The 23,349-nt window shown below is 38.2% G+C and overlaps 1 protein-coding gene across 16 annotated transcripts in view; it reads left to right on the forward strand.

Moving 5' to 3' along the window:
* INSC (INSC spindle orientation adaptor protein) overlaps positions 1-23,349 on the forward strand; it is a 136,519-nt gene that overhangs the window by 40,178 nt on the left and 72,992 nt on the right. For 4 of the 16 annotated variants that reach the window (XM_066187603.1, XM_066187604.1, XM_066187602.1 and 1 more), the window contains 2 exons: positions 7,886-7,975; positions 11,228-11,321. The exons of 9 other annotated variants lie outside the window; for them this stretch is intronic. In XM_066187603.1, coding sequence (XP_066043700.1) covers positions 11,269-11,321 — 53 coding nt within the window. In that variant the 5' untranslated portion in view covers positions 7,886-7,975; positions 11,228-11,268. The remainder of the gene's footprint in view (positions 1-7,885; positions 7,976-11,227; positions 11,322-23,349) is intronic. 3 more of the 16 variants (XM_066187608.1, XM_066187605.1, XM_066187607.1) reach the window with 1 other exon arrangement.

The raw sequence follows: 23,349 nt of genomic DNA on the forward strand, positions 1-23,349 counted from the left end.
CACTGACTGAGAGAGGTCATAGGCTATTGCCCTGAAACCTCTGCTCTGTGTCTTGTCCAGATAATGTGAATCTAAACAAAAAAACTCCTGTGTGCATTCTCTCCTGCTATTGGGGCAGACTCTGCCTGGCTGCTCAGATGGCAGATCCTTCCTGTGGGATGCCAAGGCACTGGCACATCAGTGGGTGGGCACTGGCAATACCTTCCAAGGTCTTTGACATGCCTGACCCTCAGTTATTTACTGGTATAATGTAAGTGTAATTGGAACAGGCAGTTCCTTGGATCCAGCTGAGGTAAACACTGGATTGTTGATCGCATCTCTAACCTCAGGCACACTGGAAATAATGAAAGCCGCAGGTGCAGGTGGAATGTGCACTCTGTCACCCCGAGGGGTTAGGAACACGTCTGTTTTCTTGCTGAGGCAAATTATTGCCTTTAGGTTGCACTGGACATACTGGAGATGATGGGTGTTTCGAGACTGGCAGAGTTTTCTGAGGCTGATAATGGCAAATGGAGACAAAGAAAATTCTTGATCATGGAAATATCTCTAGAGCTGGTACATGGAAAAGTGCTGTTATTTTAATAGTGAAATGAGGTCTCTGGAGGGATTTTGAGTTTTCTTAGCTACTCTTGCAAATGGGAAATGGGTTGATCCACTGCCCACGTATCACAGGTGTAACAACAAGTCAGAAGACTGAAATTTTCAGGGTAGTGGATCAGCAGTGTGACTTCTAAGTTTTGGTGCGTTTGCAACTGAAACAGTCAATGTCAAATTTCTGGAAGTGGAAGTTCATGGAGAACTTTTACTTCTCTTTGTTCTTACCAGTCTCATGTATCTGGAGGGTTAATAGTGCAGAGACTTGCATAGGAAATGGGTGAACAGACTGCTTTCCAAATGTGAGTCTAATGTATCTCTGTTAGACTTGCAGGGAAACAAAGAATAATCATAAGTAACTGCAAAGCTCAGCTGATATTATGGATAAAACCCTCTATAGTCACTATTATATTTTTCTATGGGGAGGAAAAACAAAGTCTGGAATCTGAGCACTCCTAAACCTAATCATTACAAATTCATTGAATTTGGCTGCTAAAAGCAAAATTGGCTCTGGGACTTTTCTTTCCAGCTAATTCTGGTATGTGTCTCTACTTCTGCCATCACAAACTGTTACAACCTCATGATAATAATGGGAAATATTTATCAAAACACCAGCCCTGTTCTGCAAGGAGACTTGTACAGTTTAAAAGATAATTTTTCTTTTCTTTCAATATCAATTTTTAGAAAATCATGAGAACAAACAATGCAGCCATCCTGGAACAGACTGTAGCAATTCATTGTGTACTCAGAACTTGTGTGCCAGGTCCTTGAATAAATGGGTTACTGAACATCAGCTGATAGATGTGAAGTTTTTGGATTTCTGTAATTTGCTGCATATATGGGACTTAGCAGTGTAAAAGAAGATATAGGCTGTGACTTGTATAGCTGTTGAATTTGGGGGGTTTAGTAGTTAAAAGTACTGTGACATAGAGTCACTTTTTAATTGAAACTGCAGTGGTCCCTACTGAGCTGCAATATTTTCATGCATGGCATGGCTGTTCACACACTCATAAACATCCAAACTTTACCTCCTAATAAACAGTACTCCTCTCCTTATATTTCTTTTTATTATTTTGACTGTGGTCTCCTCCCTGGCTCCTCCATACTAAAACTTCAGCCTGTTAATTGGGAAGGAGGAAAGATTAAAAAACAAAACCAGCAACAATGTCAACAAAAAACCCCAAAACCCCAGACTCAAAAAGCTCCAAAGAAAGCTGTCCTGCTCAGGGCCAAAAGCTGGACTTGATGATCCTGATGGTCCCTTCCAATTCATATTCTGTGGTTCTATGAATCTCATCACAGTCTACACCTTCCTCATGAGGGGAAGAGGAGGGGCAGGCACTGATCCCTCTGGTGACCTCTGTCAGGACCTGAGCGAATGGCCTGAAGTTGTGTCAGGGGAGGTCCAAGTTGGATATCAGGGAAAAGTTCTTCACCCAGGGGGTGGTTGGGCACTGAAACAGTTCCCCAGGGAAATGCTCACAGAACCAAACCTGCCAGAGTTCAAGAAAAATTTGGACAATGCTCTTGGCACATGGTGTGACTCTTGGGGCTTGTCCTATGGAGGGCCAAAAGTCGGACTTTGATAACCCTTGGGTCCCTTCCAGTCCAGGATATCCTGTGATCCTTACAAAAACTGTTATTCCATCAGGTCTGAACTGTTTTTGCTTGGCCTTCAGAAGCTCTTCAGCCAGAGGCTCAGGAGTACTTGGAGCACACAGACTGTGTGCAGCTCATTGACTTGGATAGGATTTGCACTTTCTGCTCCCACACCCAACTTGATCTCTGGTGCAAAAGTAATGTGAGCACGCTGGAAAATCTCCCTGAGCCTTTGGGTTTTCTTGGAGTTTCTGGATGTGCTCTGCTCATGTTACACCCACCCCTGAGACACTGGATATGGGAATAATCCTGCAGAGTACTTTTGCCTCTAGCCCTGCTGAGGATTCCCTCTCTGTGATATTGTTACAGCTTTTTTGGCTCCTCCACATTTTTTTTTTTTTTTTTTTGTGCAAAGGACAGAGGAAGAAGAAAATGTCTGGTGATTGGATCCTCTTTGGCAGTGGTTCAAAATTATAAATGAAGTCTTTTCTCCTTACAAATAGAAAAAGCTTGCTGCTGCTTTATGGCTTGTTCTTTGTGTAGAATTATAATGACTAGGTAGCACAGTTTGCTGACAGGCTGTCTGGAAGTGCTAATTGGAGTCAATTAAAGGAAAAAAGCAAGAAATAGAAACTACACTCAGATTTTGCTGTAAGCTCCATGTTCTTGCCTTTTAGTGCATAGGGAATTTCACAACACTGACTTTCAGCTTTTAGGACATTTGTCTACTGGATTTACTGTGTCTATCTTGAAAAGACAGGCTTGAAGGTAGAACTTGCAATGCGCATGAAGAGAGCTGGGATCCTTGAAAATATGTAGCTCAACCACGTGTGTTTTACATTTTCTTTGGTGTGTTGGTTGGTCTTATGTGCTTGTTGCCCAATTTGATCTGCTCTTGTATTCTGTTGAGTTACCTTATTAGCAGACAGTAACTTTGATCTCTCTCATCTGCTTTCTTCCCTTTTAAGTTTTCCGTAGTTCTCTCATGTCCTTGTTTTACTTTTCCCCAATATGTTGTAGAAATGTAAAAAAAATTTATGCTGAAGTTGATTGAAAGAAGTAGGAAGTTTATTACTAATTCAAAGAGGAGTGGTTTAAGGACTAGAGAGAACACAATCACAGAAGGCCAAGAATAGCTAACTTTCAGATAAATGTGTGTTTATCTGTACAGGTCTAAGCTGGTCTTAAGGTTTTCAGAGTTATGACCAAAAAAGAGCAATTTGATATTAACTCTGTAAAATAATAAGCTTAATCACCACTGGCAAATATTGTGAAAATACAACCAGTGTTTACCATGCAATGCCTTGTGATGCCAGTCCTATACAGCCTTGGCTAGTGTGGGCAATGACCTGAATTAATAATATTGTTTTGCTTCTCTCTGTTAAAATGTCAGATTTGTTTTCTTTCTTGAGGAATATCAAAGTAAATAAAGATGTCTTTTAGTCTTCTTGTCTGACTAACAGGGACGGCTATTAAGATGAAATCCTTTCATTATAGGTAATGGTTTGTACACAGAGATGTGCAAATACTGTCATGTTTCCTTGCAGTGAGTTATTTGTGGAGGTCTCTATTCCCTTCCCTTTGAAGTGGTTAAATACAGAGTTATCTTTTCTATGCTCTTGTTTACGGTGTTAAACCCTGGAATATTTTGTTTCATTTTTTACTTGTATTATATTTAACTTTGGATTAGTCAATTATTCTTTATTTTATGCTTCAATGGGGAAAGAAATTTCTTTTATTTCTTTTCGTGTTAAGATCCTTTTGGAATTTTTGCATGTTTGTAGAGGAAATAATGAATCTTAGCTCCAATTTCATTACACTTGGAAGATTCACATTGTCTAATAACAGAAAATGGTGATATTCTGTAGGCATTTCTTCTGGGCAGCACAGTCTACACTTCCGTGTTTCTACGCTCTAAGGTACAAAAATCTCCTATTTTCCCTTGTGCCCTACATGGTGGCTGGCTGAAGAACAGCCCTTTTATTTCTGACCTCCCTACATGGAGACAAGATGAAATCCTGGCTGTGGTGTCAGGGAGAGACAATGAGACCAAAGCAGAGCAATTTCACTTGAGGTAGTTTATTGTCAGCACAAACCTCTGATGTCTCATGCCACAGTGGGGTCCCCAGCACAGGAAGGATACAGAGCTGCTGGAGTCAATTCAGAGAAGGACCACAAGGGCTATTACAGGAATGGAGCACCTCTCCTGTTAGGAGAGGCTGAGAGAATTGGGATCCTTCAGCCTGGAGGAGAGGAGGCTCTGGGGAGACTTTAGAGTAGCCTTCCAGTACTGGAAGGGGGCCTAGAAGAGACTGGAGAGGGACTTTCTACAAAGGCACATAGTACTAGGAGAAGGGATGATGGCTTTAAACTGAGAATCAGCTTAGATTAAATATTTGGATCAAATTCTTTTCTGTGAGGATGGTGAGGCACTGGGAGATGTTGCCCAGAGTTGTGGATTGCTCATCCCTGGAAGTGTTCAAGGCCAGGTTGGATGGACCTCTGGGCAGCCTGGGCTATTGGAATTACCCCTCAGAGTTAGGTGGTAGCAGCTTGCATTTCTTCTGCTCTGAGAACCAATAAACATTTTTGTACGGTGATTATTCTGCACAGCATAAAAGGTAAAATAGAGCCCTGGAGTGCACCAACCTAACACTTACTATTCAGTTCCTGAATCTCTAAAGTAAGTTCTTTTCCAGTGAAACTGCCTCTGAAATGCTAATTGCTAGAAATGTGACCACTAATCAGTTTGTTCGCATAATACTGCCAGCTATAGAAATTGGTTTGCCTCTTTCAGAAGGAGAGACTTTAAAGACTTTGATAAGATTAAAAAAACCCCCAAAAGATGCCAAGTGACTGTTCTAGTGGCCTTAAGTAATTTTGAGGGGAAGTGGGTGAAAAGAAGTCAGCAAATCTGTTATACTCTTCTTTATCTCCTTATTTTAAAGATTTTCACGATGTAATCAATGACTGCCAAAACTCCATTTTCCCAGATATTTTGTATTTGAATGGGAAAACTGTTGAAGATACATAGTAAGAAAACTCATGCCTTGACAGAAGGATTTACTGTAGTATGTGTGATGATTGATCTCATCCATTCCTAATCTTGGATAAAGTTAATTACCTGCATAAATATATTCTACATATATTCTACTTAGTGTCTTTCCTATGATCCCCTAAAATAAAGATATGGAAGGAGCAGTCCAATATATCTTGCTTTCAAAGCAGGATTTTGCCTTGTGGAGATCATAAAACAATTTTTTTTTTGAATGTTCAAGGAGATTTTTAAAACCCAGAAGTGAATTAAGGGATTCCTCTGTATGCAGAGGAATGGTCCTGGCTTCAGATTTGTTTTTTTCTTCCGCCCTCATGGATCTACACAGTAACATTCCTTATCTGTGGTTTTCAGGATGGCCTATTTGACTGAGGTGGATCTTTATTTGTTCCTCCCTCTCCATCCCACTGGATTTTTCCAAGGTACAGATGTGTAAAACAAGGCCAAAATGAGAAATATCCATAAGAAAAAAGAAATACCACAAACTTGAGTTTACATGAATGACTACATCAGACAAGTGCGTGTGTATATAATTATATATGCACACAAGCCAAACCTCCATATATATTATAATATATACTTTAAAAATATTTAATTTAATATAAATTTATAATGAATACATAATAAAACAAGATTTTTTTACGATTATGAAAATATAAGTGAAATATTTATAAAATATTTAAATTAACAGATGCAAATAAATATATGTATATAATATGTGTGTATAGTCAAGAACAGGGTAGATGAAGCTGTGGGCAACCTGATCTAGTGGAAGATAACCCTACTGAAACCCAGGGGGGTTGGAACTAGATGATGTTTAAGTGCCTTCCAAAATAAACTGTTTTATGATATATTAAAATGAATATTTTCAAATACAGAGACTCATTTAAAATGAGAGACCCTCTCTACAGAAAGCAGAGAGAAAAGAGGGGAAGAAATATCCATAAAAATAAAACTCCTCTGTGACTGAAAATGGATTTATGCTTCAGATTGTTACTTGAAGTGTAAAGCATAAACTATTCAGCAGTGTTTCCTCTCTGATTATTGGTTCTGCAAGAGCTGCTGCCTTGAATGAATGCCACAGGTAGTGCTTTTTCCCACCTCTCCTTCCTAGTTTTAATTTTGCATTCTAGGAGTGTGGTCCACAGATTTGTGTATATGATCCCATGCTAATACAACCCATTTTAATGCACCGTTTGAAGGGCTCTTCATTATTTTTGCTCCTGGTTTTATGGTTTCTTAGATTTGTGACATGCAGCTTCATTTTGAGTTGGCTCTTACTATTGTAATTAATTCATGTCCATATAAGCCTCTTATAATGCAGAATGACACAAGATCTTGAGTCCTTAAATGATTAGCGTGGAAAAACTTCTGATGGGCTGGGATGTGTTACTGAAGGACAGAATGTATGTATTTACTTCCTGACCTCTCTTATAAATGCTGTCAGAATTTTGCTCTTAATTTGATTTGTGGCATTCCATTAACAGTTATTCTGCCTATAGGAGAATAATAACTAATGATTCCCTGACTCTCAGAATTGTAAAATAAGGGTGAGCACTGTTTGGCAGAAAAGAGGTTGTACTTTAGTACAGACAGGAACTGTTCATATTAATCAAGGGGTATCTGGTCTGAAATGACTTTTAGCTAATAACTTCTTATTCTCAGGTTAACCATATTGCTTATAAATAACATGCTCTTCTAATTCAGATGATTATTAATTATCAGAGGCTAGATATGTGGATTTCTGTCTCTTCTTGAAAGAGAAATGATGCTCTTGATTGACCTTATTTTAAGATATTTTAGTGTTGAAGTTATGATGTTAGGGCTTAGAAAGGGCACGGTGAAAGTTCAGGGATTTGCCTTTTGATTTGAGCTTTTGCAAGGGTGAACATGTTTGACATGAATGAGCTCAAAAATGTGAATTTAATTGTCTGAAGTTTCAGGGCTTAATTAGTAAGGACATCATTTTGTGATCGTGAACTTTAAGGCCATCAGTAGTAGAAGAAAAGGAGTTACACTGACTTCACCTGGAAAATGTGCTGTTACCATGATACTTTTGGGCATGGATGTTGTTCCTAGAAGAATCTTTATGCTAAAACTCTCTCAATTTGTAGTTTGTTAAATATAAGCTAACGCTTTGAATGATGGAGAAGAAATTTCAACTGGGCGATTTTACAAGTTGCAATTTGTTATCCTAGCAGAAATAGCAGGTATTTCAGGGTGCTAAAAAGCGCCGTGGCTCTGTAGAAGCTGCTCTCCATTGCTGAACAGACTGGAGCAGCAGGAGGCTCCCAGCAGGGAGTTCTTGTGAGGCAGGAGGGGTTTGTGGTGGAACAGTGGGATCACAGCTGCCAGCTGCATCACTCTGCTAATGAGGTGCTGCACAGGCTTCCCCTGTGCTGCCAAGCCTGGTGTAAGTTGGGGTGAGACTTCTCTTCCTTTAATTTACAGGTGGGCTGTTTGACAATTTTTGAAAATATTTTTAGTTCTCTGTCAGTTGCTGGCAAGGCCTGGTGCCTGTCTGTGAGCAAGATCCCCTCTTCCTGCTTATGTGGTTTTGGGGATTTTTGGCCATGAAGGTCATGTCTTTACTTGAGACTCCTGATCTCTGAGAGCGATGCTTTCATGCTCTTTCAGGTGTGATGCTTTACCCTCCTCTGAACTCCTGCTGTCTGAGAAAAGCTTTTGGCTGACTGTATTGGACGGGATTGAAATGTGGTTTGTGCTGTACGTATCTGCATCTATTCCTCGAGGAAATAACATCTCAAAATCTAATTCAGTGTTGAAATCACAAAGAGGAGAATGCAGGACACAGAGCCTGCTGCCCTGAATACATGTAATTCCACATGCACGTGCTGCTGAGGGGTCAAACAAATTGTAAGCCAGCATTTACATTGGGATACAAGGCTGTGTGCAGATGTAAAGCTCTATATAAGGTGTTAAATAAACGACTTCATAACAGTCCAGAATACAATTTTATTATTTCAGTGTGTCACTCAGGCTTCTACCAAAATTACCAAACTCCAAGCAGTGGGTTTTTTGGTTTGTTTTGATTTGCGTTTTTTTTTGCACAAATTTACCTGGACAGCATCTCCAACCAGCCGTGGGTCTAATCATTGGTCATGGAAAAAATAGTTTTCAGTGGAAAAAAATATTAGACTCTTCCACAGAAGTCTACTGATGTTATCTATTATTAGATGTATACTTCATAAAAGTGAGTGCATGTGTAACGTCTCCATATTCAGCTAGAGTAGAGGACTTTGCTTCTTGGAGTGGTGACTAGAGCTCATCACTGCGTTGTGGACTTGAATAAAAAGCAGCATCAACTAAAGAGAAGGACTCATCAGCTCTCTCCTAGTCCTTACTAGGAACTGCAGTCGTCTTGGTCTTACCTGGAAATGAGAGCACTGGAAATCTGCCATGGAGCTCTGTAATTGCCCAGCAGGTGGAGGCGGCATTCCAAGCAGGACCAGAAGCCTGTACCACAAATCACTGGTGTTGCAACCTCTCTTATGATCCTGGGGCTACAGTGGATTCCCTGGCCAAGTGCCAGGGGAGACAATTTCCTCATGTTGCCAAAATTAATTTGGGATTGAAGATCTGAGCTAATATCTAATCATAGTCTCAAGCCAGATAGTTTGGTTAAGATATTAGTGTGGCATTTTGTTATTATTCCTGGAGCATAAGTAACCTCTAAGTAGGAGTTGATAATAATTTTAAAGGCTCTCAGACATAATATAAAAGTGTGTTTTGTGGGAAGACAGCATATAAAAACTTGCATTTTTGTCAGGTTTCTAATTTATGGGGAACAAGGACATGCAATAATCTAATTTATGTCTGTGTACATTATGTCACTGATCACAAGTAATGGAGTACAAGCAGGTGCTTTGATTTGTATGTGCAGAAATTAGTAGTAGGTTGAGCTTATGGTGAAGGAGATTTGGCTTGCCAGAGGGAGCTAAAGCTTCAGATTTGATTTAGTGTTGGTAGCATAAGAAGGTAAATCCAGGTCTAATGCTGAGCAGAAAGAGGTACTTAGTGTCCATGAAATCTGTAATTCTGCTCTCTAAAATATTGGGGGTTTTTGTCCTTTAAATTACAAGATATTGGAGGGAAAATTAATTTTGGAGTTTTTTTTATGTGGATGTGTTCAGTTTTAAGGGTATCTCCTCTAAATGAAGACAGTGGTCATTGTGGTATTTGGCTGTTTCCAGTAAATGTGATTATACAATTGTTTGTATCTGGTAATCTTAAATGTCTTTAAAAAAGATAAAATCTTCTACTAGTGGAAATGAAGAGAGCTCATTTATTCCATTTGTTGGTGAAATCTGTATATCATACACTAAATGCTTTAAATCCCCCTCATCCCCCAAAATAAGCCTGTTTTTCAAATCTTAGTGTGTCACAGGAGCAGAAGAATACATACTAAAATTTTCATACTTGGGCTTGTGACCCTTCAGTCAAAACCCATGAAATAACTGCAATCTTCTTAAACCACAGACTTCAGTAACAATTAAACTATTTTTAATGTGCCTTTTTGGTGTTGGTTTTGGCTTATTTACTAGATTCTTCTCCTATATTCCAATCTTCTTAGTTTATACATCTAGAGAAGGATTACATTAAGTTTGTTACTTCCAGGAAAAACCTAGGGGGTAGGGAGGAACACAGGATGACACCATCAGCAGAGCAATCTGGTGCTAACAGGGGACAGAGCATGTGAACCCATTACTTTGGCTGTAATACTTTTATGTGCTCAGGACGTGTTTGTGAGATCTTGGGGGAAAAAACAAGGACATGCATTAGTAATGAGATCAGTTTGGTAGGAAAGGGAGTGAGGACTACTCTGTGTCAATTAAGAGCAATTTGGGGTGGCAAATATCTTGAATGCTGGCTGACTCAGCTTGCACAGTGCAGCCAATAACCAAATAGCAGAATTTCTCAAGCAGCTACTTCAAAAACCCTCTTCCTCAGTTGGTGACACAAACAGCAGTAATTTCTTGTGTAAAGTATTTTCTCTAGGAGCGAGATCCATTGATCCCAATTTTTTCTTCACATCTAAGAAAGCATAATTTTCCCACTATTCCTGTCTCCTTGTCGAAATGAATCCATTTCCTTCTCCTTCTTCCTGAGTCATAGATTAATCTTTTCCTTCAAATGTTTTGCCTGTTTTTTTCTAGCCATGTGTGTGAGTGAAAATGACTTCACCTTTTTTGTAGAATAAATCCTCTATGATTTTTACTGTGAATGTGCTTTGACCTACCTACAGCAGTAGGTAGTGTTCTAATGTCAGGTGAGGCTGATTAAAATAAGAGGGAAAGAGGCAGAACTCTTCCTTTCATGAAAATGAGGAGTCTTTCTTCTTTTTTTTTCCTTTTTTTTCTTCTAGTGGAATAAAGCTTGGATGCACCTCTTGGTCACTAGGTATAAAGGGAAATCATGGAGGAAAAAGATGTGTGCAGCATTTAAAATGTATAAAAAATGAAATTGTCTAACATGGAAGGGTCAAATACTTCAGTAACTTAGACATCAAGGACCTTTCTTTAAATGTAGTACTTAACAATCCTGAAATCATATTGCAGGATAATTAGGGCTGGAAGGGACCTCACTTGCAATCTTTCTCACAATAACATGAAGAATTACTATAATACTCAATAGATTTTCTCTAACATTCAAGCTAATATAATATAAATGAGGCTAAATAATACCTCAGTACTAACTCAGAAATGTTCAACCCAGATGGCTCTGACTTGTGCAGTAGTCCAGGATCTTCAGGAATATGCAAACCCTACATTGATTATGCTCTGAAAGTTACTTAATGGCTTTGGTTATCAGCTGGAATTGTGGGGCATCTGTGAAAAAGGAGACTTTTTATTTGTTTCAATGAGCGCTCTCCACAGAAGAGCAGGAAAATGCCATGCCAGCCTGGGCTGGAGGTGCCTGAGGTTCCCTAGTTTTACTAAATGACTGTTTTCTTTCTAGATCCCAGCCTATGGAGAAGTGCACATGAGAACAGGATAAATATGGCTTTTAAGGGCGAGGACCACTTAGATTCCCTTTCCTTATCAGTTCAGCGGTAAGTGGTGCACTCTATCATCCAGATTTGAGTGATTAAATGATTCTGAGACAGCAGCTGCACTTTCCCATGAGACTGTGAAGATTCTTAAAAGCTCATTTTTAAACTCAGGGAGTATTCCTATGAAATTTGCAGAATGAATGGGGAAATTTGAGACCTATTTCTTGAGGCATTTGGAAATTTGTATACGTGGAGTCTGCTAAGTCATGGCAGCATTTCTGCAGCCATCATTTTAAATTGGCGACCATGTTTGTGGTAGCAATCTGACTGTCCTTACTGGACTGCTTCTTAGTCATGATGGAAATGTCTGGGAGCCTCTGCACTCTGTGAAGTCTTTTAAAAGCTATAAATATGATTTTTTTTTTAACATGATAGACTTTTTTCTGGTGTAGGTATGGTAACAATATGAAGGCTATGGTATAATGTCTGTGGTACCTAGTTGGGAGTAGAGACATTAGTGACTCTGCTAACCAAGAGATTTTAAAAAAATCTATCTTTTGATTGCCATCTAGTAGCTGCCTCTGTGCAGTGTAGTTTTGCTTCTAGCCTAGTAGAGGTTCCATGACAAGAAAAAAAACCACAATAACCTACAGTCATTATGTGACACAACTGGGTTTGTTTTGTTTTTGTTTAGGGGAGGAAGGAGGATGAGGTTTGCTGAAAGCAGGAGTAAAATCAGAAATTAAAAGGATTTAATTTTCACTCTTTTCCCGAGCCTTTTTTCTTCAAGTCAGACTGAAATTCTTTATTGTAATTGACATACTATCTGAAAATATGATGCTTTTCTTCATTGGTAGTTTGATATTTCTCTACCTTTCCTTACCTCAGTCTTCCAGCAGATACTTTGATATTGCCATTAAACTCACAGTCACAGTAACACCATCTAAGCAGATTCTCTTCTGGAAGAAACACTGCACAGAGGTATGCTAAGAGCAATGGGTTAGTTAAGACTCATAGCTGTTGAAAACTAACTGCAAACAGAGCCAAGGGAACAGGTCCTGAGGGTGGCCAAAGGCTGATCTGGGCTGGTGGTGGCAAGATTTGTCTACAATACATAAATGGGGAAATTAGCTTCAGGCTCTGCATGCTAGCAACTGGAAATGTGGAGTAGGAGAAATGCACTTAGAGGTAACAGCAGCACAGAACTGAAAAGTGCTGAATTTTGTAGGCTGGTGTCTTCCAGAAAAGGAAAGAGCCTGTGAGTCAGGTGTGCAGTGTTGAGAGAAACAAGGCTCTGCCATGTTATGTGAACAAAACCACCCTACAAGCACTCTTGAGCTGTATCTTAGCACAAGAACGGATTTGGAAAAGTCCCATATAGCAAACATTATATTTTGACAAACAGCTTGACTCAGCAGGGCAATTCTCTGTAGCAAAATTTAAAAATAAACAGGTGCTCTCCCTCACCCACAATAAAATATAAAGCTCCTGGGTTGTTTTTTTTTGTTTGTTTGTTTGTTTTTATTTTGAGAAAGAATATTTTTTTCCTACAGATGACGACTATTTGAGATAAAGGCCCTGTAAGAAATGGGCAGACTGAAGTTGTCGGTGGTCAGAAAGGTGAAGGCTCAGGGAAGGTTGGAACTGAAAATAAGAGGAGATGTTTTTATGCTAAGTATTCAGCAGAAAGAACATGGAATAGACTAGATAAAGTTCAGGAGCTGTACAAAATGCTCCTTTTGATTATTAAAAAAACCAACAAAACCCACTCAACATAATAGCATTTCCAAAGAAATGGAATTTTTATGAGATTAAGGCTCCTATAGGGCATTTAAAAAGGTTAAGGGATTTTCAAAATAACAAGATTCAAATATTATTAATTCTTTATTGCTCCTGTATCTGAGGCTAGGATTTATGACTGACTCAGGATTCCAGTTTATGTTCCTGCTCTTTGTGAGAGGGGCTTGGATTAACTTCTTGTGTCCTGTCACAGGGGAAAGGTAGCTCAAATCCAACTGAGGTTAATCCTGTGTAGGACCACAACCATGCCTTGCTGCGTGTTGAGGTCATGATCTTTCAGAAGTAAAAGCAGACAGGTCCCTTAGCAAGAATATCTGTCTCCATAGGAAAAGTGTACCATAAATACGCAAACAGATACCGAGAGTTTCCACAGTGGCCATTGGAGTCAACAATTATTTTGGCTGTAGAAGGAATTTAAAACTGGGGCCTTAAACTAAGTCTCTGTGCTTCATGAATTGTTGTTTACACCCTTTCCTTAGATTTTATGGGAAATCACAACTTGTATTGGAGTCTCTAGAGCATTGAGTCACTGTGTTAATGGTTTTCTAACACTGTCAGAGCTGCTGTCTCTAATTGACATCTAGACTGCTATGGATACAGTATTTAAAACTATGTCGTATCCTGAGGAAAAACAAATTGTTGTTACAGAGACTTTGTTTTCTATTTCAGTGAGTTAGGAACTTCAGTGATGATTTTATCTCTTAGGAGAGAAAACAATTGGAAATAGATCACTTTGATAAAGGAGTAACTTGCTTACTCTCCAAAAGCTGTATTCCCATGTAAAGCACCTTACAGGACCATAAAAATGATCTGTTTTCATCAGTGAGAGCCAGTTCACTATAGCACGTGAAGTGCATGTGTATTCCTTAGAGATGCACATAACCCCATTCTGAAATGGGGTTTAGTGTAGCTTTGGGAAAATATCAGTACCCTTTCCTTATCTTTATAAGATATTCCTTGCCTTTATAAGAGATCATGAGCTTTTACATTGGCTTTTCCATCTAGAATAAAACTTACCTTTCCCTTATGCCCCTGCCCTTCGTCCTGTGTAATGAAAGTTCATTGGCTGCCTTGTTTTCTGTGAGTTAAAATTGTAGTTTACACAGGCTTTTTTCATTGTAGACGTGGAGGTTTTTTTTACTTTCCCCATTGGACGGTAAACTAAAGACAGTGTTGAATCTGAAGAAATTCAACTAAAGAGAGAATACTGATCACCAAAAGTGAAATAGGATGCTGTTTTGGCTTCTTGAATTATGTGTTCAGTTCAAGGCTGCAATTGGACAAATACCGTAGAATTAGAAATTTTTTAAAAAGAATAAATGAACATCTTTTATCAAAATTAGGTTACAAAAACGAACCGCAATTGTCATCACCAACTTCCCTTCTTCCCCATAAAAACCTCCCAACCCCAAAATGGCAACCAAGTAAAACCAAAATAAAATGAACAGAACCATCTGAAGAAAAACCTAATCCTGAATATGAGTCAGAAATGTGCCCTAGCAGCTTAAAAAACCAATTGTATCCTGGGCTGCATCAAAAGAAGTCTGAGGGGGCTCTGAGCAACCTGGTCTAGTGGAAGATGTCCCTGCCCGTGGCAGGTGGGATGGAGCCAGTTCATCTTTTAAGACCCTTCCAACCCAAACCATTTCATGATTCCATGAACTGATAAAAATAGCTTTCTGGTTTTCAGATAGCAAACTAAAGCCACTTCCAGGACTAGAGGAGCATCCATGGAGGGCTGGGAACCATGGCCTTTTTTCACAACTCTATTGAGTATATTGCCGCTTGCCCAGTGGGGATAGAAGTACTACTTGAAATGATGCAGAAACCTTTATGGAAATAGAAGGAAAAAATTGTTTACATTTGGGATTAATTGGAACCTAGACAATGTTTGTTGAAAGCTATGACTTGAAACAGAAGCAGGAGAAATTTAGGACTTCGTACTGCAGGCACTGAATTGATTCTGCTTGTTTCTCTGCCTGATCAGGGTGACAAATTCATAGAACTTTATGGAACATATGGACATGTGAGATGAAAACAGATGGGTCTATAGTCCCAGAAGTGAATATTGTTTAAAAGAAAAAAAAAAAAAAGGAAAGAAAAAGGAAAAACCCACCTTTATGAAGGGAGAGGATTTCTACCTGATCAGGAATAGTATTATTTCAGAGACAATTCACATCGTATTTTGTTTCTACTTTTAGAGCTTCATGTGGCCTCTGTACAGCTGAAAAGAGTTATTTTGAGGGGTAAGACATGTGCAGAACCTTTCAATGAGTTTAATATTGTGTTCATGTGGTGCTGTCAGGAAAAGAATGGATCCATCCATTGGTCTGTCTCTGCAGAGTGTCTAAAATTTCTCAGTACTCAATACATGATTTAGTTCTCTGAATCAAAGGCAGTGACATTTTGTTATCCTGTCATAGAAAGTGAATTCTGACTAAAATGGCTTTTTTTTTTTTTTTCCTTGAGCTTGCCAATGATGTTTTGCCCCCTGTATTCTGTAGGTGATTGGAATCTGTAGGTTTTGATGCCACTGTTTTACTGGCCCTGAATTTTGGCCATTGAGCTGTTTGGTTGAATGGAATGTTTGGTTCATTGGAATGTTTGCTGTTTCATTATCTACCTATTTTCTTAGATATGAATCCCCAAGTGAAGGATTTCTAGGGATGTGATTTCTGTGAATAAACATGAATAAATGTTCCTCTCTCTTTTTATCCTGGTCTATTCTTTTTTTAAATGACCTCAGTTCTATTCCGTTTCTATTTCCAACCTGTATGGCTTCTGCAGTTTGTTGCCACATCCCTTAGTGCTTGTTCTCACAAGCTTTTCCTCACTTTTTCTTTTATTTTTTAATGACACTTTTTTTAGTCTTCAATTATAAGACTGTGCTCCAGTTATAATTAATCATGAAATCGCATTTAAGTAAAAGTGCTTTAAAGGCTTTGTGTGATTACGGACATCTTCTGTAAGCGCTGAATTTTTTCTTTTTTAGTTTCCTATAGGGTTTGCTGCTGGTAACTAAGGGTTTTCTCTGGATTTCTGGTTTTTCCCACCTATGTCTGCAAACTGAACTTCCTGTCTAACAAGATCTCAATGAAAGCAGAAAACAACATTTGTATTTCTGGTTTTTCTATTTTACAAGCTACTTGCTGTGCATAGATTTGTCCTGTTTATTAGACTCATACATTACCTATGATCAGTTTTATTTGAATTGCATTAGGAACTTTGTTGTTGTGCCTCCTTGAAAGTTGTCAGATAAAGACTGTGAGGAACTCTAGAAGAAAAAGCAGCTAGTTATCTGTAAAATAAGAGCTAGAGCAGAAAATTTTCAGAGTTCCAAGTTCAGTGTTCTTGGCTCTATGAATGGCTGCTTTGAGTTTTTAAAAACCATTTGAGAATGGAATGCTTTCTGGGGAATTGAAAATGTGTTTTGAAAAACTTCCTTTTGCAACATGCTGTAGGAATAGATTTTGACAGAAGAAAGGAGGGTGCTCTGCCAATAATGCAATAAAATTACCTTCTAGAGACAAGAAATAATATCAGTCATTGCATAGCTCAAGGCACTAATGATACCTCATTTAATGACCTTGTATTCTTTTCCTTTCACTTAGTTTACCCTACAACAATTCAGCAAATAATTCTGTAGCTTCAGAAATGGAGCTCACCTTACTATGAAGTATTTTTGACTTCACTGAATAAAGTTGTACCTTTAACTAAACTGAAAGCTGAGTTGTTTGTACTGAGTTTTGATGGTGGCTATAAAATGGATTTGTGAATCTGTATGGTTCTTCTGGGAAGGATTTTCAGGCATGCTAGCTGACTAAGTCCAAAGGGTGATGTTAGTAAAGCAGCAGCTATTGATTTGCCATCATTTGGAGGCATTCATGAGGAATATGAACTCAACAGATTTTTTTTTTTTTTTTTAATTCATGGGTAAAATATCTCTGTTAAAATGTAGGTCAGCAGTTTAGCTAGAGAGCAGCAAAAATAATTGTATTTCACCTGTACTTCGGGCATTTTTGGGGTCTGTAAGTCTGCCAGAATGCAAAATATTTCCTAACCTTTTTCTTCCGATTGTTTTATCATTACATCTTTATATTTACTTGTATAATGTGCTGTAGAAATGCTATACAACTTCCCAGAGCCATGCTGTAAAATGTTGTATGTTGAACTGAAGAAGTCACAAGAGAATTTTGGCTTTTAACCTGAAGGAGATTTGAGTTTGTCTACTATAATAGTTGTGAAGTTATGGTGACTTTAAAATGTGAACAAATTGATGAATTTAAACAATCTGACTGGCCTCACTAGACCTTTCCTTCATTAAACTTGCTATTTCATATTTGTGGCTTGCTGTTGCTTGGAAAATACTTTTAAATGATCAAGGACCATCTTTCATCCTTGAAAAGAATTAAGAGTTTATTCTGAATCCCTTGTAAGGGTCAGTAATGTTTCATAGCATGTGGCACACAAGCACTGGAAAGAGCTCACTGCAAAGGTAGTGTTGGTGTAGCCTTTATTATGGTAGAAACTCTGCCTATTATTCTGAGAAAGCTGATTTTTGAAATGTGGGGTTTTATTGAGGAGGCTTTTCTTGTTTTGTGTCTTAGATAAAGAGCAGTTGCTGTCTGCACAGTGAATATCTTTGTGTTCAGGCCTTGGTGTCCTTTTCAGAAATTAATTTTAATGAACCCTCAAATTCATGTCTTAGAAATCACAGTGACAGAACCGTGCCCGAATGTTAGGTTACCTAATCTGCCAGGCATGGATGATAGGTTCTGACTGCATCTTCACAAGTGTTGCATGAAGTTTTTATTGTGACATCAAGTTAGTAATCCTGTCAACTTTACACCCTGCATCTTGCTCTTCCAGCTGTTGGTTTATGGCTTTGACTCCATGGTTGGTGCTTCTCTGCTTTCACTGATGCTAGTGAAACAAACAATTGTCAAACAATTCAGATGTTGTTTGTGGTCTTTGTTTACTTGAATTCTTATCTTCATCACACTTATTTTTTCTTTAGCACATTTCAGAACAGATGCTGAGCAGGTTAAACATCTGCCACCACTCCTGTTGGAGTGCTCTGTTTTCAGAAGACAGACTTGCTGGTTATTTCTGTGTTAAATTAAAGGTTTTACCATGAACATGGTAGCCTTCTTTCCTGTTCTTTCCTGTTTGTTAATCTAACAATGTGAATGATGCAGTAACAGTTTTCCTTTTTAGTTCATTGATGGTGTCCTGTAAATTCTCTCTCTCTCTCTCAAAAAAAAAAAAAAAAAAAAGAAAAGAAAAAAAAAAAGAAAAAAAGAGAGTGGGCAAAGTCAAAATCTGAATCTGTTTTATTTTGGTGCAATGTACATAGGTATCTTGCTTATTTACCATACATTCTTAGTAAAAAGCCTCCAAAAAACCGTACTCTAACCCCTCTTTTCGTTGAGTTCCTGTGCAATCATATTATGCTTTTATGTCATGATGTTTCAGCCATCGGTAGCTGCTAGAAACCACAGTCTTGACTTCTGCATTGTCTTTGTGAGTTTCCTGGTGTTAAATAATCCTGATCCTGAACTCCAAGTGTACATCTTCTGAACCTGGTGTATTTGCTGTGGGGAAGGGACATGCAAAAGGAACCTGTCCCAACAAAAAAACAAAACAAACCCATCTCAAGTTCCCATGGTGATCTGGTACTGTCCTGCTCTGATAATTTGGTCACGCAGGGAAGAAATCGCAAGTTAGAGTCTTCATGATGGCAAGGTTAAGTAGTATTATCTGTAAACAGTGCATTTTACAAGAAAAACATAGAGCCTACAGTGTCTAATCTTTGATTTCTTTACTTTCCAAGTCTTTCTGAACCTTGCAAATTATAGTAAAGACTTTTGCTTTTCCTTTTACAATATGAAGTTATTAGTTATTTGTTTTGCTGAGATACTTTGACTTTCTATGCAGCTTTATATGTCAGGTAATCTGAATTTAGTATTCTTGATGGCCTAATATTGGAAAAAAAGGGACAATTTTTTTTTTTTTGGCAGGGAATCATATGGGATGCCACCTGTGAACTAAAAGAAAAAAATTGTTAATGTTAAGGGAGTTAAAAAATGTAAATTATTATCATAATAGGTAGACTATGCTGAAATCAAATGGCATGCCATGGTACCAAAATCTCCATAATTTTCTCTCCTTTCAGCAGTTAGGCTGTATTGCTGTTATTATACTGGTAATGTAGCTGGAATTATTCTAGTTAGCCCTGGAAGGAAATTAAGGATGAAATCCAAGTTTTTTGCTTAATATATCCAAAATATCTCTCCTATACAAAATTCAAACTGCTTTGAAGCATTGCGTTGGCGTTTCCCTTTACTGTGCTAAGAGAAGGAAAAGAACCAAGCCATCCTCCTTAACAAAAATACAGCTCTTCATGAAACTTGAAAGCAATGATCAGACTAATGAAGGGATCCTGAAGCTCAAGGAATCAAGTTCACTGAATTAGGTATTGACTTATTCTGAGAAAAGATGATGTTGTCATCTGTCTTCAAAAGGGCAGTATGGTTTATTGAAGCTTTGATTTAGAACTAGATATCATTCCTCCTGATTCTCTCCTGGCTGTAATGCTGATTAATCTTTTTGCCTCAGGCAAACCACTTTACCTTCCCTCGTCTTTGTCTTCCACCTCACAGCTGGGGAAACACAAAGGAAGTCCTTACCAGGCTGTCTCCATGTATTTCTATTTCAATAGTTCTTACACAGCACTGTGTCATGAGCTCATGTGTCCTGTTATGCCTGCTGTGGTTGCAGCATCCTCCTGAACTGTGGTAGGTGGGAAATGTTGAATATTGCCCAGCAGCTGCTTGCAGTAAATGCAAAGAATATGCTTCTGTTCACAAAACCCAGCTTGTTCCTTCCATATGTTACATTTTATCATCATTTTCACAGTGGTGATGAGTTCATTAAACTCTCTTTACAACCATGGCCATAACAGAGAGATGAATGAGTACCTGTACCTTGATATTTCTGCTGTGTTTTTCCACAATTAATTTTAAAAAATTGATTTATTCATTAAAGATGTTTTAATGGTCTTACTATGCCTTGCCTTTTCATCTGTTGAGGACAAATACTAGTACCATATTGTGTTAAATACAGTATTTTTCTCTTCAGTTCAAGTTTCCTGGTAATTTCTTCCTTATTTAATTGCCTGGTGTCTCTTAATCTGGTTCACTGTTGCCTGGGGGTGGTTGGGAGGATCTTGTAACCTGTTGTTCAGTAGCCTGTAATGAGCAATTTTACGAAAGCTATAAGGACAATACTTCAGCTTTGTAAATATTTTTCTTTGTTGTTTTCCCTTTCTGACAAATAATATAGTGATCTTTAAAAATGTGCTGGTTGGTGTGACCCCATTTCTGGTCTCATTAAATTGGCTTGTGTCTGTTAGTGGTTGGGCTTATGGGCTCATATTAACGCTGAGGGACTTGGAGTGCAAACAGGAGTTTAATATTAAGCTGAAGTACGACTGTTAACAATTCCAGTTGTTTTGTTTTGCTTCTCACAGTATTTCAGAGAATGTGGTAAAGTGAAAATATATATACACACGTAAACATACATATTGTTTTATTTAAGGCAAGATACATAAAGGACTCAATGTAATATTTTTCTTGTTTCTAAGGAAACCACTTTTAATTATCCTGCACATGTAAACTATGCTTCAGGTATTTGAATTTTGCATTTTGCTAATTGCTGATACTCTATTGTTGAACTTAGTTCAGGGCTGTCATGGAAGTATAGAAAACATTCACATCAAGAGTTAGAATATTCTCTTCAACTAAAGTTATAGAAATATTTTTCCTATAACTTAAATGTCAGCAGCACTGATGTCAGGATAGAGATTGAACAAGACCATACCAGCGAAAGTCTGAGAAAATCATCAAAAGATTAAAGGAAGAGCTATTTAAAGGTATACAAGTAGTTGAGGCTGTTCAACAGATGACATGATAGGGGAATGCAAACTTTGGGAAGTGTTATGGAGCAAAAAATATCTTGGTCAGTATCAGCTGTGCACGAATCAGCATTTTGATTTTGATGTATTAAGTGTTAAACAACTTAACTCTGGGATCACTGCGGTAGTGGGAAGGGATGAAAGCAAAGGGCAGGCAAATACTCTGGTTGGAAAGCAACAAAATCAGCTAATGATGCATATTCAGATTGTTAACCTTGTTTGCCAGGATCTCAGAGTAAGGGAGCCTTAATTTGTCTGCAGGCTGACTTGAATTCTGGGCCAGAGATCTCTATGCTTTGTGCCATTGATGCAAAATGACCTTATTTACTTTATTTTTGAAACTTTTAAAGTTTAAATTACAAGTTTCAAAACTAATTCACTTAAAATACTAAAGTTAATATTTCAAGCTTAAAATCTGCTGTGCTGGCCTGTCTTGAAGGCTTAGAGCAAGTGACTTTGTGAATATTGCAAGTGTCCAATCTTCAGCAGTGTAGAGTCCTTTTTTCACAGGTGTTTGAGTTGGTTTCTCAGTCTTGAGAGTATCACTGAAGTCTTCCAGCTTTCAGTTTTCAAGTAAGAATCCTTAACAGCTATTATTGTTCAACACTTTCTTATAATCCAATGCACCTGATGGGAAGTCAGGAGGGAGAATTATGGCAGAGCATTATATCTTCATAATTTTATTTTTGTTGTTTTGACAGAAACTTCTCTCAATACTGGTTCAGACACAGAGCTAATTTTTTTCCATCTCATTTAGAAGCAAACAGACTTCTCTCAAGCCTGCCTTCCTGTGGCACAGTCCTGATATGGAGGCGTAAGGGCTGTGTTTGTGTTGTGACAGTGAATCAGGAAGCCATTAGATGGGAACACTCCTGGATTAGTCTAATCCCCTATTGCTCTTGGCTGAAGTGTCAGGAGCAGCCTGGAAAGCAATCAGCTGCTACTGCCAGGGATAAATAAGATATTTTGTCCTGCTCCAAAGGGCTGGGATTGTACTGAACGTTCTCTGTTTGACTGCTGGAGGAGAGGTTCATCTCAGTAATTTTGAAAATGTATTTTTTTTCCCGGGTAAAATGTGCAAACAGTCCAACTGCCTGAACTGCTGAACAGCTGTCCTGCTGTGAAGGAGGAGGTATTTTAAAGTGCACATTTGTCCCAGCATTGTTCTATTGCGGTTCTGGTTCCTGCAAATACAAGGTGTTCTGTAAATGCTTAAATTGAACATTTTTTACAACTTAAGTAAACAGCTTGATATCAATTTAAATACCTCAACAGATTCCACAACAACGTTGATGAATTTTCCAGCATCTACAAAGTGATACTTCTGTTTGCTCACCAACTAAATTTTGGTGTGTCTATGTATGTGTTTTTGGAAAAAATGAGGAAGGTTTTTGGACAGTTCTGATGTCCTTTCGATTAAAATTTAAGTCAGCATTTGTCTATCCATTTTAATTTGACACTGAATAGGAATGTATATGACATACATTTAATATATTGGTTATAGTGCAAAGGCACTATTTGTGCTTTTTTCAAATTTGATTTCAGCTTACTCTTCCAGCAAATCTGTGCAGGGTTTTGCATTTCCAGAAAGAAACCTAAAACTACATTTGGAAGATGTCAAATGGGCTCCAAAAATTTCAGAAACTTATGGCCTTTCTCTGTGTTCTGTTTACTTCTGTGTTTTGTAGGCATTTTTCTGGTGATCCATCCTCTTTGACAATTATAACTTATTTTTTTTATAACTACATTTTTTACATATAACTTTCTTTCTCTCCCCAGTGTGTGTCATGACATGTTTTAGCATTATTGCTCTTTGCACTTTGTATACATGATGCTCTTGACAATGACGCTTGAACTGAGATTTTTAGAATTGCTTATAAAGACAGGTTGCAAAGAAAACCAAAGCTATGGGGGAGAAAACTAAAGCTATATCAAACAGGTTGTGCCCCTGTTGGAATCATAGAATGGCTTAAGTTGGAAGGGGCCTTGAAGATGATCTAGTTCCAACCCCCTGAACAGGGGCACATTCCACTAGGCCAGGTTGCTCAAAGCTGCATCAGGCCTGGCTTTGAACATTGCAGGGATGGAGCGTGCACAGCTTTTCTGGGCAACCTGCTCCAGTGCCTCGCCACCCTCACAGTAAAGATTTTTTTTTCTCAATATATAATCTAAAACTCTCAGTTTGAAGCTGTTCCCCTTATCCTGTCATGCTCTGTTAAATAGTCTCTCTCCATCTTTCTTGTGGGTTCCCTTTAGGTATTGGAAATCCACAATTAGGTCACACAACTTGGAGTGTTGTATCACTGTCTCCCA

The sequence above is a fragment of the Chamaea fasciata genome, unplaced genomic scaffold, assembly GCF_029207755.1.
Source record: "Chamaea fasciata isolate MVZ Bird 193981 ecotype frontalis unplaced genomic scaffold, bChaFas1.0.hap1 SCAF_7, whole genome shotgun sequence".
Classification (NCBI taxonomy): domain Eukaryota; kingdom Metazoa; phylum Chordata; class Aves; order Passeriformes; family Sylviidae; genus Chamaea; species Chamaea fasciata.